We start from the raw sequence: 21,105 nt of genomic DNA on the forward strand, positions 1-21,105 counted from the left end.
CTTTTTCAGCTCTATTTCTCATCCTTTCTTTACACTTCCCTTCACCCTGCTTGTTCCCACGTCCATACCTTGGCTATGCTGTCAGCTTTCCTGGAGTAAGCCCATCGTCCCCATCTCACGTCTATGCTAAAGGTCCAGGGGAAAGCTACCTCCTCCAGAAAGTCCCCCCGACCTATCATCTGACCGCTTGATGACACTTCCTCTGAGCTTACTCCCATCTTTGACTTGACCTATGACTCTTATCACCACCTTGCATCCGTATCATCAGCATCAGAGCAGAGAGTGCCCTGCACGTTCCTCTGCATCATGGGCTTCAACATGCTTATAGAATGAGTGACATGTACTCATTCATTTGCTATAGTGGCCTTGTGATGACTGTGATGGGAAAAATAGTAAGATTCAGGGCACCCAGCTTTCCCCCTCTCGCGGCTCACTAACGAGGATTCCAGCTTTGCCAGGTCAGTATCTCCCCCTCTCCTGAACTGCGTTTTCAGACAGCCTCTCTTACACATCTGTGATGCAGAATCAGGAGAAGAGGGAAGGTGTGAAGGTTGAGGGGTGGGTGGTAGGATGTGGGAGCTCTGGGAAGAGGGAGGAGCTGAGGGGGCTGATGGGGGAGAATGAGAGCAGAGAGGGGATTTTCATAAGCCTTGCTCTTGACTATACAGTTCTTTTGTGTAGGAGACATACAGGCAAGCACGTGAGTAATTCTGAAATTGTTGTTTGCTGGCTGGATTCTATATAGTGGGTTGGCCAAACAGTTTGTTTGGTTTTAAGTAAAAATAAAAGACACATTTTTCACTTTCACGAAGAACTTTATTGAACAATGTATTCATTAACCGAATGAACTTTTTGGCCAACCCAATAATTCTCAGAGACACTGCTCAGAGGCTGGGCCTCGTAGGTCACGGTCATAAGAGCACTGTGGTATATTTGAAAGTTGTTCCTAAATCCCCGGGGTTTATTTTGCCTGCTCTCGTAGCACAGCTCAGGCAGAATGGATAACTGTCTGACGTTTTCTTTGTGTGGGATTTATATGGAGTTGCAGATGCAGGGAGCATCTGAATATTAGATTACCAGAAGTCTGATGCCCTTAGAGCCAGGGATTAGAAAAGGTGGGTTTGGGGGGTGCAGAGGCAATGATGAGGCTAAAACTACTTATTTTTGGAATACTTGGAGCAGGCTAGGAGGACTGTTTGTTAATTAGTCGATCACTCAACAAGGGCAGACTAGGCTCTAGTGGTTGAATCATCCTCCCTGGCCTCCAGTGTCCTCGTCTGTCAATGAGGGAAGTGGGCGATTGAGAACTAAGGTCCCTTCGGGTCCTGTGAATCTCAGGACCCACTCCGGGCTCACTCTCTGCTGGGGATACGGGAGCCTTGCACAGGAGAAGGCCAGGTCCTTACCTTCAAGAAATTGCTCAGCACGAGTCATGAGGAAGGAGGGGAGGAGCCTGTTGGGAATTTGCGGGGCAGGAGGTGGGAAGGTGGGGCAGGGGAAGAACTCCTTTGTGCCTGTCACAAAGCCTGGGCTTCTGAGAGGAGGCGAGGGGAGGGGGTGGGGTGTGTGTCAGAGCTGCTGCCCTGGACACCAGGACGTACCGAGACTCTGAGGGTCGTGGGCCAGCCGTCATCCAGCATGGGGCCATAGTCGGGGTCCTCCAGGGAGTACTCGACGGAGAAGGTCACTGGCTTCACGTAGTCAGCAGTGTCCTGTGTGGGAGATGAGAACGGGGTGAGGACAGAGGGAACATCTGTGTCATAGCCAGGACCACTGAGAGAACTTCTACCTCCCGAAGCTGGGAGGGTAGCTGCCTCCTCAGCCCTGAGCGTGAGTCCATGGAGCTTAGCGTCCGTGAGTGCACGGAGGTTCCCAGATGGGTCCGTAGCAGGAGAGTGTTGCTCCTGGAAAGGGCCCTTGGCTCAGCATATGCCAACCCCTCTGCCTGCATGTTTCACCACCTCCTGCTCGTCCTTCAAGGTTGGGAACCTGTGTCCCCAACACCCCGGCCTCTAGGAAGCCAGGCAGCACCTCATCCCCACATGCTGTTCAGACCTGTTACTGACACACTTACGTGGCATCCAAACTACCTGGTGGTGTGTCAATCCTCCTCTCTCTGAAGCCTCTGAGCACAGTCCTAGCGCTGTGACAAGGCTTAATAAATCAATGAATGAACAAAGTTGAACAAAAGAGCGGCAATCCAGGGGATGCTTAGAGCTGCCTAAAAAATCCCCCAATCCCCCCCGCCCCCGCCATGGAACCCAAATCGTGACACCAGTGGCTTCCTTGTGTTAAGGCAATGACTTTCAAACTTGAGCTTGCATCAGAATCCCACCCTGGGAGGGGGCGGGGGTTAAAACACTGAGTCCCATCCCAAGAGTTTCTGATTCACTAGGTCTGGAATGGAGCTTGAGAACGTGCAATTCTAAAAAGTTCCTGGGTAATGAAGATGCTGCCGGTCTGGGGACCACACTTTGAGAACCAGCCCGTAAACACATCAGAGGGGCAACACTATTAACAGACACCAGGACTTCCTGTTTCTCTGACCTTTGCCCAGTGACTATTGGGGTCAGGTGGGCTCTGAGTGTCCCCTGCCTGTGTCTCCGAGGCTGGAGCTGTGGCTGGGTGTCTGCAGTTTCTGGGTGGGTGCACCAGGCCCCCGCTGGTTCTCCCGCTCTGCCAGTCTGGCATCTCTCTCTTCCTCCCCGCAAGCCTGTCTATGCCACTGGTCCACCTTACCTGGTCTTCATTATTAGCTGATGCCTACTTATCCCTTCCTTCTGAGCCATGGCCCCGGCTGGCTGACCGCCGTCCTCTCTGCTAGACATCATTGAGCCCACCTCCCTCCTTGAATTTCACCCCCTGCTTAAGAAATGGTGGGCATCTGAGAGCTGGCAAAGAAGAGATTTCAGAGGAGGGTAGAGTGAGGTGGGAAGTAGTGTGTCCCAGTGGCCTTTGCTCTGGGGCATGAGTATGGGATGGCCAAGGTCCAGGACACTGCCCCCTTCCTGGCCTCCTGAGGTCTGCTGGGGGCTCAGAACCAGCCTGGCACCAGCTGAGCTCTCTGCCTCTCCCACGGCAGCACCTCGCCCAGCTCCGTCCCCTTCCTGGAGAAGCTTGGGCTCTGTGGGTGGGGCTGCTGGGCATCTGGCTCACCAGGACATGGAAATTGATCCGCTCACAGTGTTCCTGGCTGGAGGAGAGCAGGGCAGCTCTGTTGGTGTACCGGTCCCCGCCCTCGTCCAGGTGGGCCCGCGGCGTGTACCGCCTCTCATCCATGGTGGCGTTATACCTGATGCCTAGAGGAAGGAGAGGGCAAGCCATGGAGGTGGAGCCACATTTCCATTGAAGACTGTTTGCCTCTCTTTAAAAATAGCCTTTGGAAAGTCATCCTCCTCCAGGAAGCCCTCCAGGATGGCCAGGGGAAGTGCTGCTCCTCTCCCCTCACAAGGCTCAGTGTAGGCAGGAAACTCCCACACAGAGAGCGAGCGATACAGTGAGAAAGGGTAAAGGAAGGAACTAAAGGAAGAGGGAGGCAGAAGGAGGAGAAAAGAATATGGAGTTGACAGTAAGGCATAAAGAAAGAGGAAAAGATGGAGGGGAGAGTGAATGCAGTGGAAGAGGAGGGGAGACAGGATGAGGGGTCAGGATGATGCTTCCATTTGAGCCACTCCTGGCATCAACACACCTCTCCACCTCTCCCATCACCTTCCCGGGCCTCGCCCTCGGCTCTAGGATCCCGTCAGGTCTGGGTCCGAGCCTCTGCAGGTGGCAGTTCCCATCACACTAGGGAGGGCTGGCCAGGTCCTGCCCACCAGCTCCTCAAACCTAAGGCTGTTCTGGGGTTTAAGGCCTGCAGCCTCCTCCCCTTCAACTAGGCTGATCTTTTGCTAAATGCTGGAAAGGTTCAGCCCCTTCTCCAGTACCCCAGCAGCACTCTGGGTGCACAGGTTCTTGGCATCATTCTCCTATCATAGAAAGAAGCTGAAAGAAGGACACAACCACCCAGGCCTGCCTTTGTTCTCATCGTCCTTCTGGGACACCCGTTTTTTAATCATCTGGTCGGTCCTGCTCCTTGGCTGAGACGCTCTCTGTGGTCCCAAATTCCTGCACAGGTCTAACCTGGTGCTGGAACCTGTAGCTGCCACTTGCTGGGGCTGCCTGGGCCCAGGGCTGTCATAAGCAGGTGTCTGATCCCAGCCTTGGCTGGGAGTGATGGACCCTCAGAAGGAAACTGCCCTGCTGTGGACTCACACCTACTCTGAGCAATGACCACTGCTACTCGGGTCTTCATCTGCCTGACCCCCTGGTTACTAGCTCCCCCTCCTGCGTCTGACTCTTTCTCTGAATCTGACTTCACAGCTTCCACACCCCAGACTGTTCCACTGCTTCCAGTCCCCTGTTCTGATCCACACACTCTCTCTGACTATTTCCTGCTTCCCCAACCTCTCCCACGTTGGTCACCACTGCACTGCCATCCTCGCTGTGGCAATGAGATGCCCTCCCTGCCCCCTGGAATCAGAGCATTGAATGGGCATCTAGAAGTCATCAAATGTGGCTCTAGGTGTGACCTGGCACTTAAAACCCATTTCAGCAAAAGCCCAGGTTTAGAAACAGAGCGAATGCAAAGCCCATGGGGGAGAGATTGGAGCTGGGGAAGTGGGGAGGGGGTAGATTTACCGACTGTTGAAGTTTGGTAATGAGGTGCCAGGAAGACGGGTGTGAAGCAGAGGAAGGCGGCCAGGCAGGTGGCGTCTCTGCCGCTGCGTTTGCAATCCCTGTGAAAGATGTTGATCTTGGACGGCTCAAAGTGGAGGCTGGCATTGATCTGAACCACAGGGCGGGACCTTCAGGAGGAGGGAGAGAAGCAGGGGTTGGGTGGGGTACAAGACTGCTCTGCTGGGACCCAGGGAAAGGTGGAGAGTCAGATGGAATGGGATCTGTAAAACCCCCACTGGGAGTGAGGCAGTGGTGGGGCATGCAGGGAGGGGGTCCAGGTGTCACAGGATTGGGCAAAAAAAGTGTACAGGTGGATGAAGGGCAGGCTAAGCAACCTCACAGCCCCTTGAGGCAGCCCTTCATCATTTTCCTAGGGGCTGTGCTTGCTGCAGACCATACTGACATCCTTTTGCCTTCTCATCACTTCAACCCTGCATGTACATCAGAGTAATCTGGAGAGCTTTAAAAAATCCTGATGCCCGAACTAGAACAAAACATTTTAAAATTTGTATGGAAAAACAAAAGACCCCCAAAAGCCAAAGCAATCCTGAGAAAGAAAAACAGAGCTGGAGGAATCAGGCTCCCTGACTTCAGACTATACAACAAAGCTACAGTAATCAAAACAGTATGGGACTGGCACAAAAACAGAAAGATAGATCAATGGAACAGGATAGAAAGCCCAGAAATAAACTCACACAACTATGGTCAATTAATCTATGACAAAGGAGGCAAGAATATACAATGGAGAAAAGACAGTCTCTTCAGTAAGTGGTGCTGGGAAAACTGGACAGCTGCATGCAAAAGAATGAAACCAGAACATTCTCTAACACCATACACAAAAATAAATTCGAAATGGATTAAAGACCTAAATGTAAGACCAGACACTATAAAACTCTTAGAGGAAAACATAGACAGAACACTCTTTGACATAAATTGCAGCAATATCTTTCTGGATCCACCTCCTAGAGCAATGAAAATAAAAACAAAAATAAACAAATGGGACCTAATTAAAATTAAAAGCTTTTGCACAGCAAAGGAAACCATAAACAAAACAAAAAGACAACCCACAGAATGGGAGAAAATATTTGCAAAAGAAGCAACCGACAAGGGATTAATCTCCAAAATATACAAACAGCTCATGCAGCTCAATATCAAAAAAACAAACAACCCAATCAAAAAAGGGGCAGAAGACCTAAATAGACATTTATCCAAAGAAGACATATGGATGGCCAGAAAGATGTTCAACATTGCTAATTATTAGAGAAGTGCAAATCAAAACTACAATGAGGTATCACCTCACAACAGTCAGAATGGCCATGATCAAAAAGTCTGCAAACAATAAATGATGGAAAGGGTATGGAGAAAAGGGAACCCTCCTACACTACTGGTGGGAATGTAAATTGGTACAGTCACTATGGAGAACAGTATGGAGGTTCCTTAAAAAACTAAAAATAGAATTATCATATGATCCAGCAATCCCACTCCTGGGCATATATCCAGAGAAAACAATGATTTGAAAAGATACATGCACCCCAATATTCACTGCAGCACTATTTACAATAGCCAAGCTATGGAAGCAACCTAAATGTCCATTGACTGATGAATGGATAAAGAAGAAGTGGTACATATATACAATGGAATATTACTCATCCATAAAAAAGAATGAAACAATGTCATTTGCAGCAACATGGATGGACCTGGAGATGATCATATTAAGTGAAGTCAGTCAGAGAAAGATAAATATCATATGATATCACTTATATGTGGAATCTTAAAAAGTGATACAAAGGAACTTATTTACAAAACAGAAACAGACTCACAGACTTTGAAAAAGAATTTATGGTTACCAAAGGGGAAAGGTGGTGGGAAGGATAAATTAGAGGAGTTTGGGATTAACATATACACACTACTACATATAAAATAGATAATCAACAAGGACCTACTGTGTAGCACAGGGAACTCTACTCAGTATTCTGTAGTAACCTACATGGGAAAAGAATCTGAAAAAGAATAGATATATGTATATATATAATGGAATCAATTGCTGTACACCTGTATAACATTGTAAATCAACTATACTCCAATATAAAATAAAAATTAAATTAAAAACATCCTGATGCCCAAGTTGCTCTCCAGGTCAGATCCAACAAGAATAGGCATCACCATGTCTTAAAGCAGTGCTTCTCAGATTTTAATACATTTGTGCATTTCCTGGGGCTCTGGTTAAAATGCAGATCCAGCATTTCTAGCAAGCTCTCAGGTGATGCTAGTGCTGTTGGTCTCTGGACCACACTTTGGAGAGCGTGGGTGTGAAAGCACCCCAGGTGATTCCAATGTGCAGCCAAAGTAGAGAATAACTCATTGTTCCAGAGACCTGCCCCCAGCCATCCATCCCAACACTGCCCCATCCAGACAGCCAAAGAAATGCCAATTTACACTTCTATTGTCTAAGTCAATCAGAGTTAGGGAAGGGAAATATTGCCTCTCCAAACTATGCATTTATGTAAAAAGAAATAAGTGTAGTGTGTTTTAGATGCTTCAGACTTTTAGCCTGATTATCTGTGCTAATACTCTGCTCTTCGTAGTGGAAGAGGGATGGCGCCTCCTCTGTACTGTGGAGTGAGAAGGACGGGTTTGAGTCTTGGCTGCAACTGGGCAGGTCCCACGATCTCTCTGATGCGGAATTGTGAGAACCAAAGCAGGTAAGTGAGAACGCCTTCTGTTTGGAAACACACACCTGAGAGGCTTTAAAAATTACTGCTGCCTGGGCCCCTGCCCTAGAAATTCTGCTTTCAGTGGTCTGGGTAAAACCCGGGCAATGAGAGTTTTAAAAGCTCCCAGGTGATCCTAAGGGTAGTCATGTTTGAGATCCATGGAGTTTGACTATGAAGTCTTCCCAGAGGGCTCCAGCCCACAGTTTCGGCACTACTCAGGTAGCATTTAGGTTTAGACCTCACAAGCTAGGGCTTGACTGAGTCCTTTCTGTGAGACTGATTCTTTTGATGTATGTGTGCATATACCTTGCTTCCTGTAAAGGACTTAGTTTATGTGTCACCCTACAGACCCCAGAGGCCATGTCTACCCTCTACCCTGGGTCTTGTTCACCTGAATTGCAACGCAGTGAATACATTTAGCCCAAGCTGCTGTTGCTACCAAAGACCTGCAGAGCAGACCTTCAGGGAGAGGCCGTGGAGCCGGTGCTGGACCTGCAGAGACCCTGCTTGCCTAGAGGGCCAGGGGACACCACCTGGAGGCGTGGGGCCGCTGATGCTTTGGCCATGACACAGGGGGACATGAGGAGCCCGCAGATACGCTGCTCCCCATTGCTCCCCTAAGGGACTGTTGCAGGAAGCAGAGGCTGTATTCCTTCCTCCTCTCTGGAGATGCTGGAGCAGGGAGCTGCCCCAGGCGTGAGGCTGCAGCTCATTCAGTAACTAACGACCTCTCTTTTCTCTCTCCTCCTTTCCTGTTTCAGTTTCCCTTGACCCTCACTTCCGTCCCTGGGGCTGAAGCCCCTTCCAGGGCGCAGGCGCAGAAGCTTTAGCCTCAGGCTCTGTTTTCTTGGGAACTTGGACTAAGACATTTCCCGACTGGATCGTGATATTCTTGAGGACCAAGAACATGAAGATTCTCCCTGTGAAGTCACAGGATATCTCTGTTTAACGTCTTTCTTAAGTTGTATGAAAAATGTGATTGCGTTTATATAAAATTATATGCAGGGGGAAATAGGCTGGTAGGGAAATATACCAAAATGTTAATAGTGGTAATGTTAAGGTGATGAAACTCTGAGTGATTTATTTTACAAATTTTCTTTAAGTTATTGTATTTATAATGAAAAGTATCAACATATAAAAAACTAGCTCAAATTAAAATTTTTTTTGGTTCAAAAAGTGTCTGACACATCGCATGGTAAAATATTTAGATGGACTTTTAGAAAGCGCCCCGCCCCCCTTTTTTTTAAAGCTGTAGACCATTGCTAAGTAGAGACCCTAAGTGCAAATGTATGACAAATATCTGATGGAATGGTGCAGAAATGAGGCCCTGAAAAAGGAAACCAGGGGTCAGATGGGGTTTGGAGGAAAGAAATCCTCTCTCACACTGGGGTAGAAGGGAGAGCCTCCCAGCTGATGAGAATATTCTCAGTCTGTCCTTTAAAGTAGCTTTAGAAGCTGAGTGGAAGAAATGACCAAGTAGCCAGAACTTTTAGGAAAAATTCTAAGAGGGGCTTTTTGCCACTGAATTGCTCTAAAATCTTAGCAGTCCACTGAGAAGAGGGATTTGGACTTCAAAATAACTTACAGTGATTCCATGAAAAGGAAATTTGTAGTCGCAACGGGATAAGAACAGGGTGCGTTTGGCTCACAGCGATTAAAGATAAGAGACAGAGATCCTAAAGCGTATCTTTTAAACCCTGTATCCATCATGACCCTCAGGAGAGCCCAAGAGTCAAGAAAAATGGAGAACCAACCACAGAATCACGGCGTTGCCAAGGGCGCCCACAGCCAGGTCCACAAGCCCGTCCTCGTCGAGGTCCAATTGCCCATGGATGCTGCAGCCAAAATACTGGAAGCCTGGAGCCAGCTCTGAGGCAGCGATTCTCTGCAGGGAGTGGAAGGAAAGAGCTGGGCATGGGCACCCTAAGGGGTAGATGCAATTGGGAGCCCTGGAGACAGCCTGTTTGAAATCATCAGGAAGCTTCCCCGGCCCAAAGCTATCTCCTCTCCTGGTCCATTATGGCACCTGAAATTCCTGCCATTAAGTCATTCTTTTGGATTAAAATAGTGTGTCGTAAAAGTGTTCCCCACTGAACAGGGAAGGGGGAGGGGCAAGATAGGGGTAGGGGATAAAGAGGTACAAACTATTATGTATACAGTAAATAAGCTATGAAGATATATCGTACAACACAGGGAATACAGCCAATATTTTATAATAACTATACATGGAGTATAACCTTTAAAAATTGTGAACCACTGTGTTGTAACTTATATCGTACATCAACTACACTTCAATTTAAAAAAAAAAGAATTCCCCACTGGGTGTAAATACACATCACCTGGCAGGTAACCCACCATTATCTCTAACTGTGGTATATCTTACTAATAAAATAGGTAGGCAAAAGTGATGACCTGAGGGGACTTGGGATGGGTCACTTTTGGGAAGAGAGTACTGTTTCCAGCCTGAGGCACTTCCAGAGAAGAGGAGTCCAAACAGGCGTTCTCCACGTGTAGTCAATTGCATGAATACATATGAGGGCCAGTGAGGTTTGGGTCCTTGGGATTGTGTTGCTGTTGCTGGGGAGATAAAGTTAAGCAGGGAGAGGGTATCCAAAGGGGTGATGGGAAGGGCTTGAAGACAAATGCACCCATTTCAAAATTTTGATTTGAGGCAAGTTCCCTTTTCCTGTGTGAGGACGGGGCGTGAGCTACCAGGACTCCAAGTCCTAGCTCCATCCGTCTACTGGGGAGGGGGGGTGTTACCTGCTTCGGTGTCTTGAGGATGTTGCCCTGGAAGCCGTGGAAGATATAGATGACTCCTCTGTGGTTGTCCTCCAGAGGGGCTCCCACCACCACGTCGTTGTAGGAATCTTGATTGAGGTCCTGAACCGAGGCGATGGAGGAGCCGAATCGGGCATTCTGGTAACTGTGGGAATCCTTCAGTGTTCCATCGTAAACAAACCGGTTCTGCGAAACCAGTGTCAGGAAGAGGCTCAGGGGGACTTGGCAAGGGCTCTCTGGGTCGTGACCCCCTCTGGCCTGCAGCATCCCCTCTGCGTTTCCCCATTTCTCTCTTGCTATATAAGCCCAATGACAGAAGGGGTTCCCATCCTCCCCCGCTCCACAGGTGTGGACACCTGATCAAGGCAGGGATCAGGTGCCCCTGGAAAGCTGGCCAGCCTCCATGCTCCGTACCTGTCTCAGGTTGTAGATGTACACCCTGCCCCGCTCTCCGCCCTCGCTGAAGTACATGGGTGCGCCCACCAGCAGGACATCAGTCACACCGTCTCCATCGACGTCCACTGAGGTGATCTCGCTCCCGTAGTAAGAGCCTATCTGCGGCACAGGGATGGGGAGAGGGGCGTGGGGCTGGGCTACTGGGAGGCCTCTGCTCGCCAGTGGATGGAAAGTGAGGACAGCCTTTGACTCGGAATTTTTGCCGCACAGATGAGAAGGTCCCTCCCTCTTTTCTCCTTCTGTTATCCATCCCACCCCCACTCGGCTTTCCATTATTTAATTTTATTGATTGCCATTTATTCTGTAAGTGATACATTATAATGGCAAAAAGTGAGCAAAATAAAAGCAACATATGAAGAAGAAAATAAAAGTCACCCACGGTCCCAACAACCAACTGTACCATGGATGTTTCAGTATATTTTTCCTCTGGACTGTTTTCTCTAGGGTGTGTGTGTGTATGTGTATGGTTTTATTTTTACAATCTGGGATCAGACTGGATGTATAGTTTATATATTCTGATTTTTTAAATAAAACAATGGATCATGAGTATTTTCTCTGCCGTGTTATATTTTTTTCCTACAACATGATCATTGGTGATTCTCTAATATTCCGAATTACACGTGCGCCCAATGTATTTAATCAATCCTCTGTTGCTGGACATTTAGCTCACTTTCAATTTTTTTTTTTTTTTTTTTGCGGTTCGCGGGCCTGCCACTGCTGTGGCCTCTCCCGTTGCGGAGCACAGGCTCCGGACGCGCAGGCTCAGCGGCCATGGCTCACAGGCCCAGCCGCCCCGCGGCATGTGGGATCTTCCCGGACCGGGGCACGAACCCGCGTCCCCTGCATCGGCAGGCGGACTCTCAACCACTGCGCCACCAGGGAAGCCCACTCACTTTCAATTTTTTATATTCCAAATACTCTGGGCTTAGCACCTTGGGTGATAACTTATGATTTCTTTTCAGTATTTGAGCACTTACTGTGTTCCTCTCCCACCATGGGTGCCGTGTTCCCCCCTTCAGTGAGGGCACCATCTGACCATTCGGTTAGAAACCTAAGGGTCCTCCCTGGCTCCACCCTCCACCTCTCCCGCCTGCAGTCTCCCCGCAAGTCCACCTGGTGGATGCCAAACATGTCCCGAATCCATCTACTTCCCGCCTCCTCCGATGCTTCTCCCCCACGTGAGGCACCTTCCAAAGCCCCACCCCCTCCAGGATGGCCCCTCCAGCCCACCACTGCGGGGAGCTAGAGTGGCCTCCAGCAGCTGACCATGCCGCTTCCTTGCTTTGGGGGAAAATGTCCAAACTCTTCAGTGTGACCTTCCTAGACCAGCCTCTGTCCCCTACCCTCTGGCTCCCACATCCCCTCTCGACATACCAAGTGATTTCTCCTCTCCAAAAGCCCCCCGGCTCCAGCTGGCTTCCCAGCTTCCCCCTGCACATACTTTTCTCTGGCCTGTACCCTCTCCCCTCCTCTCTCTTCTGGTAATGTCTATCGTCCTTCAGGTCAGTGCCTGTTAGAAGCACCCCTGCCCTTCCCTACTCCACTCCCTGCAACGGTCCCTCCTCCATGCTCCCCCAGCCCCGGCTCCCTCCACCAGCGCCTCTGGACAGTGGGAGCTGTGCCTGTCCTGTTCCCTCCAGGCATGGGTGCCGTGCCTGGCACGCAGGAGGTACTCAGTAAATGTTTATAGGAGCAAGGGGTCGCTCAGGAAAGAAGAGGAGCCCTTCCCAAGGACAGGCCCTGCGTGAGACGCTTTACAGCCTCAGGTTAGCTTGTGTGAGCCTCACGTTGTCTTGGGAGAGATTATCGTCCTTATTTTACAGGGAAGGAACTGAAGCTCAGAGAGTTCAGGTCACTTGCCCAAGGTCAGAAGGCTGGTCACAGCCAAACTGGGTTGGAACTCTGATCCATCTGACCCTCAAGCCAATGCTTCTCCCTCCCCGGCTTAGGGTGTTTTCAGAAGAAATTTATCCTCAAGCATTAAGAGCTTTTAACCGAGGAGAACGATAAAAATACAGAAGAGGGAAAAAGGAAATCATAAACGCGGGGTGGGGGGGAAGAGATGTGCCCACATGAAGTAATTAAGAGGCAGACAGAGAGCAAAGAGGGAGGCGGAGGGAGACCCTGTCTAAACATGTGGCCTCAGCTATGTGGGTCATGGTGATTTGGAATCCACTTAACTTAGCTGCCTTCAGCGCTGCGGTTTCTCATTCGGATGTTGGAGATGGGACCAGGCAGTATAAATGTCATAAATTCATCAGCGAATTCCCTTCAGCTCTCAAGGTCTAGCTTAGGGTTCCCGACAGAGCCAGCCCTGGGTAGAGTGTGGGCGGGCAGGGTGGAAGCTGGGGCCAGAGCAGTGCCCGGGTCCGCCAGTGCCCTGGGATGGGAAGAGGAATGGTGGAAGGATGGCTCCCTGTAGCTAGAGGGATTTAGGTTTGACCCGGTGAAGAGCATGTCCTCATGGTGACAGGCCAAGGGCAGTAGAAAACGCAGGAGACAGGGCAGTTCCCAGGCTCTGGAGGGCCAGGGGTGAGCCAAGAATAACAGTAAGGGCCTGGACAGGGCTCAGCTCAGGCCCAGGGCACTATGGATGCCGGATGCTGCCGGGCAGGAGGGGCCATGGCCTGGTCTAGGGATGGTTGGGGGTCAGGAGGTAGCATAATGTAGACAGCCCCACCAAGAGTCCTGGATTCTGAACTTGACCCAGCCGTGAATCTACCCTATAACCTTGGAAAAGCTATGTTGCTTCTCAGGACCACAGTTTTCCTGGGCTATTGAAATGACTTGGATCAGAACCCTGTTTTCTGATCTTTTCACCATCATTGCCTCTTATCATAGCTTTCCAGCTTGCATTCGTGACCATCCAACACAAGACTCTTAGCAGCACAGCCTGGTTGCCCACCACATCCGGGGCGGTGACACCGGCAGCTGTATAGTTCTGCATTGTGCCCATTCTGGGAAAGGAAAGAAGCTGGCATCTTGGTGAACCCGTGGGGCCGTGCTATGGGTGGAGGCATGACTCCTCTCACTTCTGGTAGCGCCAAGGTGGCTTGAGGAACACGAGTGCCCCTTCAGGATGTCTATGGGCCCTGGTAGCCCAAGCTGGGAGGCTATAGCCTGGATGCTGCCTCTGGCCCTGAACTCTAGACATGACCAGAAAGAGGCTGGTAGTTGGGGGCAGAGGTCGGGCCAAGGCACCAGAGACAAGGGCTCCATGAAGTGCGGGCTAGCAAATTCTCCTGGGTTCTCTTGCTGAGGCAGGGACCAGGCCTAGCTTCCTGGGGAAGCAGCATCAGCTCTAAGGCGGGTGTGTAAGGCGGGTGTGAAGGAGGCATATGCCCCCAACCAGGAAGGACGTTGGTGGGTCTGGGGACAGTCCTGAGAGGGAAGAGCTGAGCTGCAGTCCCACCCGTCCGCCCTGCCCCCAGCCTCCCCTGCGTTACCTGCTCGCCCTGCAGGGCCTGGTGGATGGTGAGACTTCGGTTGTTGTGCATAGTGAACAGGATGACTTTGCCTGTGTGGTTGAACCGGGGGGCTCCGGCCACATACACCCGCCCCTGCCTGGAGGACACGACCGATGTGACTGTGTATCCTGCCATGGGAGAAAACAGGCTGGTCTCTGGCCCTGTGGCCTGGCAGACCTCACCAGGGCCCTGTGTGTGGCTCAGCTGTGCCACAGGACTGGCCGCTGAACAGAGAGCATTCAGACCAGGCCGAGCAGATGTGATACCACAGGGCGGTAGTTCCCAGGCGCAGCTGAGGAGGCCTGGAAGAGGCAGGGCCGGTGAAGGGTGGGGAGAACTCACTGCGCCCACCCCCTGCTTGAAGACATCAAGGAAGCCAGGTGGGGCCACTAATAGGCATTGCTGACCTGGAACACGCACATCCCATGCTTCACCTGCCTCACAGGTGAGGGCATGATGGAACAGGGAGGAAAGAGAAAGGCAAACCCTAGCCACATCTCTTTTTATATTGGGCAGGCTTTGTTTTTGATCCCCACCAATAGCCTCTCTGGGGATCAATCAGTGTCCTCTTCATTACTGGAACCCCCTGCTAAGTGGTCCACCGAAAACTGAAGAGTTGGCTGTGCAGAGGCGAGGAACTGCTCCGCTCGGGGCATTTAGGTGGAGTCTCAGGGACCCTTGCAGCCCCAAAGCTTTGCAAACTCAAAAGAGGGAGTGACTAGGCTTCTTTCAGTGCACTCAAAAGAGAAAGAGATGGAAACCCAGAGGCTCTTTGGGAAAGGCCACCAATCCGTGTTCTTAGGATCTGTGCCTGATCTCTGTGACTTTCCAGTCGAGCGCCCAGCTCTGGGGAGTGACTGTGCAGCATCTTCAGGCAACTCTCCTGAAAGTGGGGCCCCAGAAGGTGTGCAAAGCTGCGAGTCCCACTTTCTGCCAGGCAACTGGATCGTGGATCCCAGTTTTTAGATGGGTGTCAGGCCTTGTTGGCAGTTCCTGGGCAGTTTCTGGGGGATGCATGTCTCCTTCTGCCACGTGTGCATGCCTGCGTGTGTGTGTGTGTGTGTGTGTGTGTGTGTGTGTGTGTGCACGCGCGCGCTCGCGCCCATGCACGTGCGTGCGCCTGTGTGTTTGTGGGTAACACTGTCTCTCGGGTCACCGGTTGCTTCCAGTCTGGCCGCGGGACGCACAGAGGAGCCGATGCAGTGGCCGGGAGGGTGGGTGCAGTAGGGTGGGCTACTCTGGTTCCAGACACACCGTGTTTGACTCTTGGAAATGTATTCTGGGAAGTGGAGCTTGAAAGGTAGGTGAGACCAAGATATCCATGGCGGGTGGCTAACGTGGCCGTGTATTGAGGGTAGAGCGGGGTTAGGCTCGTGGTGCGCAGCAAAGGTTTCTTCTGAGTTGAGCGCTCAGTGGCACTACTGGAAATGTTCTCAGTTGGCCCTGGGCATTCGGGCTTCCTCAGAAGGAGGGACAGTGGTGGTGGGAAGGTCTTGGGGGCTGAGTGTCCTGGGGGCAGGCGTGGGCTGACTCTCAAAGCTCCAAGCTGTGCTGAGAGAGAGCTTCCTGCTTCCCAGCCGTCTGCTGGCAGTGGTTTCAGTTCCCATGTGGCTCCCTGACCAGCAGGCGGGGCCCCCCCGAAAGCTGGACAGCCTCCCTGAAGGGCTGACAGGAGGACCCGTGGCCCAAAGTCCATAAGCTTCCCCAGTGTGGAGGCGGAGAGCCTGGCCGGCCTGTCTCCTTCCCCAAACTCCCCCTCTCCCCTGGGGCACATTGGGAGGAATCTTCCAGAGACCCCAGACACTGCCCTCACTGGACGAACCCCCAGAGGGAAGAGGAAGAAGAGAAAGGCACTCCCTCAGGACTCACACCCAAGGTGGTGACTATAGTTAAGGCGAGACAGTTGGGCCTCATGAAGGCCCTTCATCGGGGCTCTGCGCCCCCCAGGATCTTCTGGGAGGAGTGACCTTCCCACCGCAGAGAGACCCACTGCCAACTCTGGATGGCCCAAGTTCACGGAGAAGTGGAGTCCGAGGCTGCATTAGTGATGAGTAACTTCACAGCTGGTGGGTTCCGTTCAGAAACCCAGAAGGACTCACAGACAACGGGAGCCCTGGGCATTCGCCCCCTGCTCCCTTCGTTCTGGTTCAGCCCTTTCAGAAAGGCCATGGCAGAAGGGCCTCAGCATGGATGGTGGAGGCCCTGCTCCTGCAGAGCTAGAGGTGACTGGGATCTGTCAGGTAAAGGTCTCACAGCTGGGACCTATCACCATCAGGTCAACGATTCATGCTTTTCTTTTTATGACCACTCTAAGGTACTTAATGGGAACTGACTTCTGCCTTGATTGTAAACCTTAACACATTCTCGACTTGCATTTTGCCTTGGGGAGACAGGCTTCCTGCACTCAAACCTGAAAACACAACAACAGCTGCCCTAGAGTCTAGAAGCATCAACCGAAACACATTTCAGGTTGGGGTGCATTGCTTGTCATTTATTCCGCCTGCTTATCGAGAGCTCGTGACGTGCCGGGTATGGCGCTGGACGTGGTGGATGCCAGGCTGGAGAGGCAATGGCCCCTGACTGTGCCTGAGTCAGCACAGAATATGCACAGCCAGGCCCCTGGCCTCAGGTGTGGGCAGGTTCTGGATCCCTCAGGTCCCCTCCTCGCCCACCGCCCGCCAGCCACCCTTCAGCTCCGGCTCTTACCCAGGTACGCGCCGTGGTTCTTGAGCTCCTCGGGGAACTCCTTCAGGTAGGACTCTCGGAGAGGAATGACCTTCCCGCCGCTGGTTTCCTTTAGCACAGCTCCATTCCAGTCATAGGCACCAACGGCTCCCAGCAGAATCCCGTCCTGACATTGGGAAGGGGATGCACATCAGCTCGTGTCCCCCAGGTGCCCCTCGCCGGGAAGCTGCACCACAGCCGCAACCACGAAGCATCCATCTGCCCGTCCCCTCTGGCACCTTCTCCTGGGTTTGTTATTTAATAGCCCAACTTCCAGCCAGGATTCTTGGCTTTTGAAGGTGCCTAGGAACTTTGAAGGAATGTTCTAGAAACAAACTCCAAATCCAGGACCAAAGCTCCATTCCATTTTGGGCTTCAGAACCCCTCTAGGAAATCTCTTGTCGCCATCCCTTCCTTCTGACACTCCTTTAAGTGGTGTCCCTATGCTTTTCCTCCTTCCCATTTCTTTGTAGTGTCTGAGTTGCTTTCCTGAGTGTGTAAATCCTGCTTCTTCATTTCTTCAGTAAAAAGCCCCTGTGTGTCTATCTTGTGTCAGACACTTGCTTGGTGCTGGGGATACTGTTCCTGCCCTCACAGAGCTCACAGATACTAAATAAATATACAAATAAACATAATACTTGCAAACTGTGGTAAATGCCACACAATGAGGGATATGATAAAAGTCATGGTGAGGTTGAATTTAGATTGGGAGGGGGCTCAGGAAAAGCGTTTTGAGCAAGTGATGCTTACCCCGACACCCGGAGGGATGGGATTTACTTATTTCTTTTTAGCGATATTTAAGTTTAATTTAATACAAACATCACATGCTTCTACCTTCTCGGAAATGGTTGCTTCATCTTAACTAAGAAAATGGAAAACTATTATGACGTAAGTCTTCATTCTGTGATTTGTGTGTTTGGACAAGTTTAGGCAGACAGCAAAAGCTCCAGAGGTCCTGCCACCAAACCTACAGCATTGTGCAAATGTCCTGAGGCTGGAGAGAGTTCAGAGCCTTTGGCTTGAGGAACTGAAAGCTGTTTGATGGGGCTGGAGCCTTGAGTAAGAGGGCAAGGTGGCTCAATATGAGGCTAGACAGGTAAGCCAGGTCCACATTTGTGACAGCCAGCACTCCAAGGACAGGAGCTGGTCTTTAGTGGCAGGGTAAGAGGATGCTACGATGCCTGGGCAGGAAGATAGAGAGCTCTGGCTCCTTGAGGGGAAGCCTCCAGGGTCATTTCCAAGGACTGGGTCCACTCACTCCCTGGGTTTCCCCTGCACCCTATCCCCACCCCCACCCCCCCAAACCATCCACATAACTAGTGGGTATAGGAAGACAAACAGCAAGCACTCAGAAGAGGAAGAGAAGTGACTAGGGACAATGAAGGGCTGAGGAGGGGGCGTGGAAGCACGGAGGGGCTGCCTTCCTGGGTCACCTTGGTGATCGTGTGCCAGGGGCATCCAGCTTTGCCTCCCAGCTTTGGGCTGTTAAAGCACAAGCTGGTGAGGTCACCTCTCTCCCACTGAGCCCTCCTTCAACCCAGCTGGTCGGTGGGATTTGTGGTTTCCCCACCACTTGTGGTCCAAGGCACTCAATTTCTCCTTGCCCCCAAAGCAATGGTGACAATAGAAAAATGTGACTCTGGCCTTGGGACAATCAGAGCCACAACTAAACACACAGGCGGAATCCCCAGGCACTATTTCATTACTGGCAGTGGAGAGGGCAAGATTGTGAACCATAATAAGCTAAGCTTCCTTTTCTCATTTCCAAGGTGTCACTTTAAAGAGTAAAGTTGATCATATATAAGGATTTAAAAAGTCCTAATATTCTAGAGGTAGAACTGACTGTTCAGACAGGATGTTTTTACAGCTATAAATAAGCTGCTCTTGGGTGAGTCCGATGTGCTGGGTTGTGTTTAAAGTCTCACTTTCTCATTAGCTTTCTCCCTCCCACTCTGTGTGCCTCAGCCTGGGAGAGTCTGACAATCTGCGGGGTCCAGGATCCGGGCCAGGGCCTCAGAGACTCGCGCCAACATTCCTTGCACTTGGGGTGTGCTCCATTCTTTGAGGGACCCTTTCTCATCCAGTCACTCATTTATGAGAGACAAGTGGGACAGATATTCATTATCTGCACTAATGAGCACCTGAGGTTCAGAGAGGGAAAGGGAGTTGCCCAAGGTCACACAGCAAGTCAGAAGCAGGGCTGGGATGGGGTTGGTCAGAGGAGAAAATGACTATCTGCTTCGCCAGAAGCCCCTAGATTCTGCTTCTGATGCAACAGCAGACCAGTCTCTGCTTCACGGGGAGGCCTTTGAAGATGAATGTCTGGCTTTGTAGATGACCGGAAGCCTTTGCAATGTACTGAGAAGGGCTGGCTCAACCTGGGTGCCTGGGATTCAGCTGGGGAGACCTCATGCTGACTCACCACATATGGGGCTGGGGAATTCCATCGGGATTTCTGCATTTGGCAGCACTGGGCAAGGGTGAGGGTCCCAGGCTCTCACCTTGTGCCATTCTACCCGGCAGTGGCTCTAGGCTTGCGCTCTAGTGAGAAGCCATTTCCTGAGCAGGGTCTCCTGGGGGCCCTGCTGTGCGTGGAGAGGGCGCACTGAGGAGTGGGCGGGCTGAGAGGGCAAGCCATGGCCACCAAGGCAAACCTCAGGTTGTCACAATCTTTTTCCAGTTGGGGGAGCCCAGACATTTTGAGTTGGGAAAAAATCTGGAAGGGTGGAGCTGAAAAAAAGGACAAAAGCTTTGACAGAAGAAGCCAGGCATACAAGCCAAGCTGGAAAACAAACAGTAGGGCATCTGGGGAAGAGCCGTGTCCCATGCCCCAGGCCTGGCACCGGCTCCCTGACTTACGGCCTCCTTTCCTACGAGGCCTCTGGGGCCCCCACCAGATATTACCAGGGTGTAGCTGGGTGGCCTTGCACAGATGGACTCTCGGCACCAGCTGACTTTCCTGGTGCTCTGTGAAGAAATGAGGACACAAGCTTGGTGGCCCTCAGGAGGTCGAAGGCCAAGTCTGTGCCCTCCCTGAGGACGACCTGTACCTGTATTTGCCTAAGCCTGGCACTCACCATCAGATCCTGCCAGCTCAGCTCTCAGCTGCCCTCTGACCAGCCCTGCAGCAGTGTTACCTTCCCAGCTGAGCTGAGTGCTCCCTGGTGTGTGGCCATATCTCCCCAAACTCCATGTTCCAGCTAGTCCCTGTCCCCAGCCAGGGTCGGATCACATCCCCAGCACAGGAAGCAGTGCTTCCCAGCTGGGGGTGGTTTAGCCCCCCAGGCAGTATTTAGCAGTGCCTGCAAACAGCTCTGGTTGTCCCAGCTGGGGGTGGTGTTGAGGTTACTATGGCCTCTGGTGGGTAGAGGCAGGACAGCCCCGCAGCAAAGAAGTAACCAGCCCAGGGGGTCAAGAGGTTGAGAATCCCTGGCCTGGGGGTTAGAGCATGATCTCTGGTGTCAGACGTTCCTGAGTTCCACTTAGCTCCAAAACTTCTAGCTGTGTGACCTTGGGAAAGTTCCTCACTCTCGCCTAGCCTAAGGGTCCTCAGCTGTAAATAGTTTTGTGGTGAGAGCTAGCATTTTGAATCCTTGGCAGGGCACCTGGCAGCCAATAAGGACTGGGTACATAGTAGTTCTTCTCATTCATTAATTCACCCATAAAGCGCTTCCAGGGAGGCAGGAGTCAAAGAATCAGATCTCACAGTCATGTTGGACCTACATATGAGTCAGTACAGCCGCCTGTGAGGAATGATCTGATAGAGGCAAGGACGACTTATTCTGAGGACCCACTGGAGGGGGTGACCAGCCGAGGGGGTGGGTGGGTGCATGGTGGAGTTAGGAAAGGATTTTAAGAAAACCTTACTTGACTTATTAGGAAGTCTCGAAATGCACACTTCCAATTCCAAGCCTCAAGATTCAATTCCACACATACTTTTCAGACATCTGCTCAAAGACTGAGGTTCACAGAGGTTAAATGATCTGTCTGAGGCCACACGGCCAGGCAGTGCTTTCCTCCGGCCTGGCAGTAACGGAATGAGAACACCAGATGCTAGTAGTTCTTGGCATTGGAGAGGCAGGACTGTGGAGGCAGGTGGAGGTGGCCCCCGGTGGTTCTGTTCACAGGGAGACCACCTAGAGGGCACCGAGGGCTGGCCTCCTCCCCCAGCCTCCCTTGCCTGCATGTCCATCACCAGAGCGGCCATTGGGCGGGCAGGACTCTGTTCCCAAGAGCCCCTTCTA

General features: G+C 51.5%; 1 protein-coding gene across 2 annotated transcripts in view; it reads right to left on the reverse strand.

Annotated features, from left to right (window-relative positions):
* Positions 1-21,105, reverse strand: part of ITGA11 (integrin subunit alpha 11) — a 124,491-nt gene that overhangs the window by 19,113 nt on the left and 84,273 nt on the right. For both annotated transcript variants that reach the window (XM_082648660.1, XM_082648661.1), the window contains exons 11-18: positions 16,844-16,988; positions 14,117-14,265; positions 10,629-10,769; positions 10,197-10,400; positions 9,188-9,318; positions 4,681-4,847; positions 3,157-3,299; positions 1,602-1,712 (exon numbers count right to left, since the gene is read on the reverse strand). In XM_082648660.1, coding sequence (XP_082504786.1) covers positions 1,602-1,712; positions 3,157-3,299; positions 4,681-4,847; positions 9,188-9,318; positions 10,197-10,400; positions 10,629-10,769; positions 14,117-14,265; positions 16,844-16,988 — 1,191 coding nt within the window. The remainder of the gene's footprint in view (positions 1-1,601; positions 1,713-3,156; positions 3,300-4,680; positions 4,848-9,187; positions 9,319-10,196; positions 10,401-10,628; positions 10,770-14,116; positions 14,266-16,843; positions 16,989-21,105) is intronic.

This window comes from Grampus griseus (genome assembly GCF_964374135.1).
Source record: "Grampus griseus genome assembly, chromosome: 2".
Taxonomy (NCBI): Eukaryota; Metazoa; Chordata; class Mammalia; order Artiodactyla; family Delphinidae; genus Grampus; species Grampus griseus.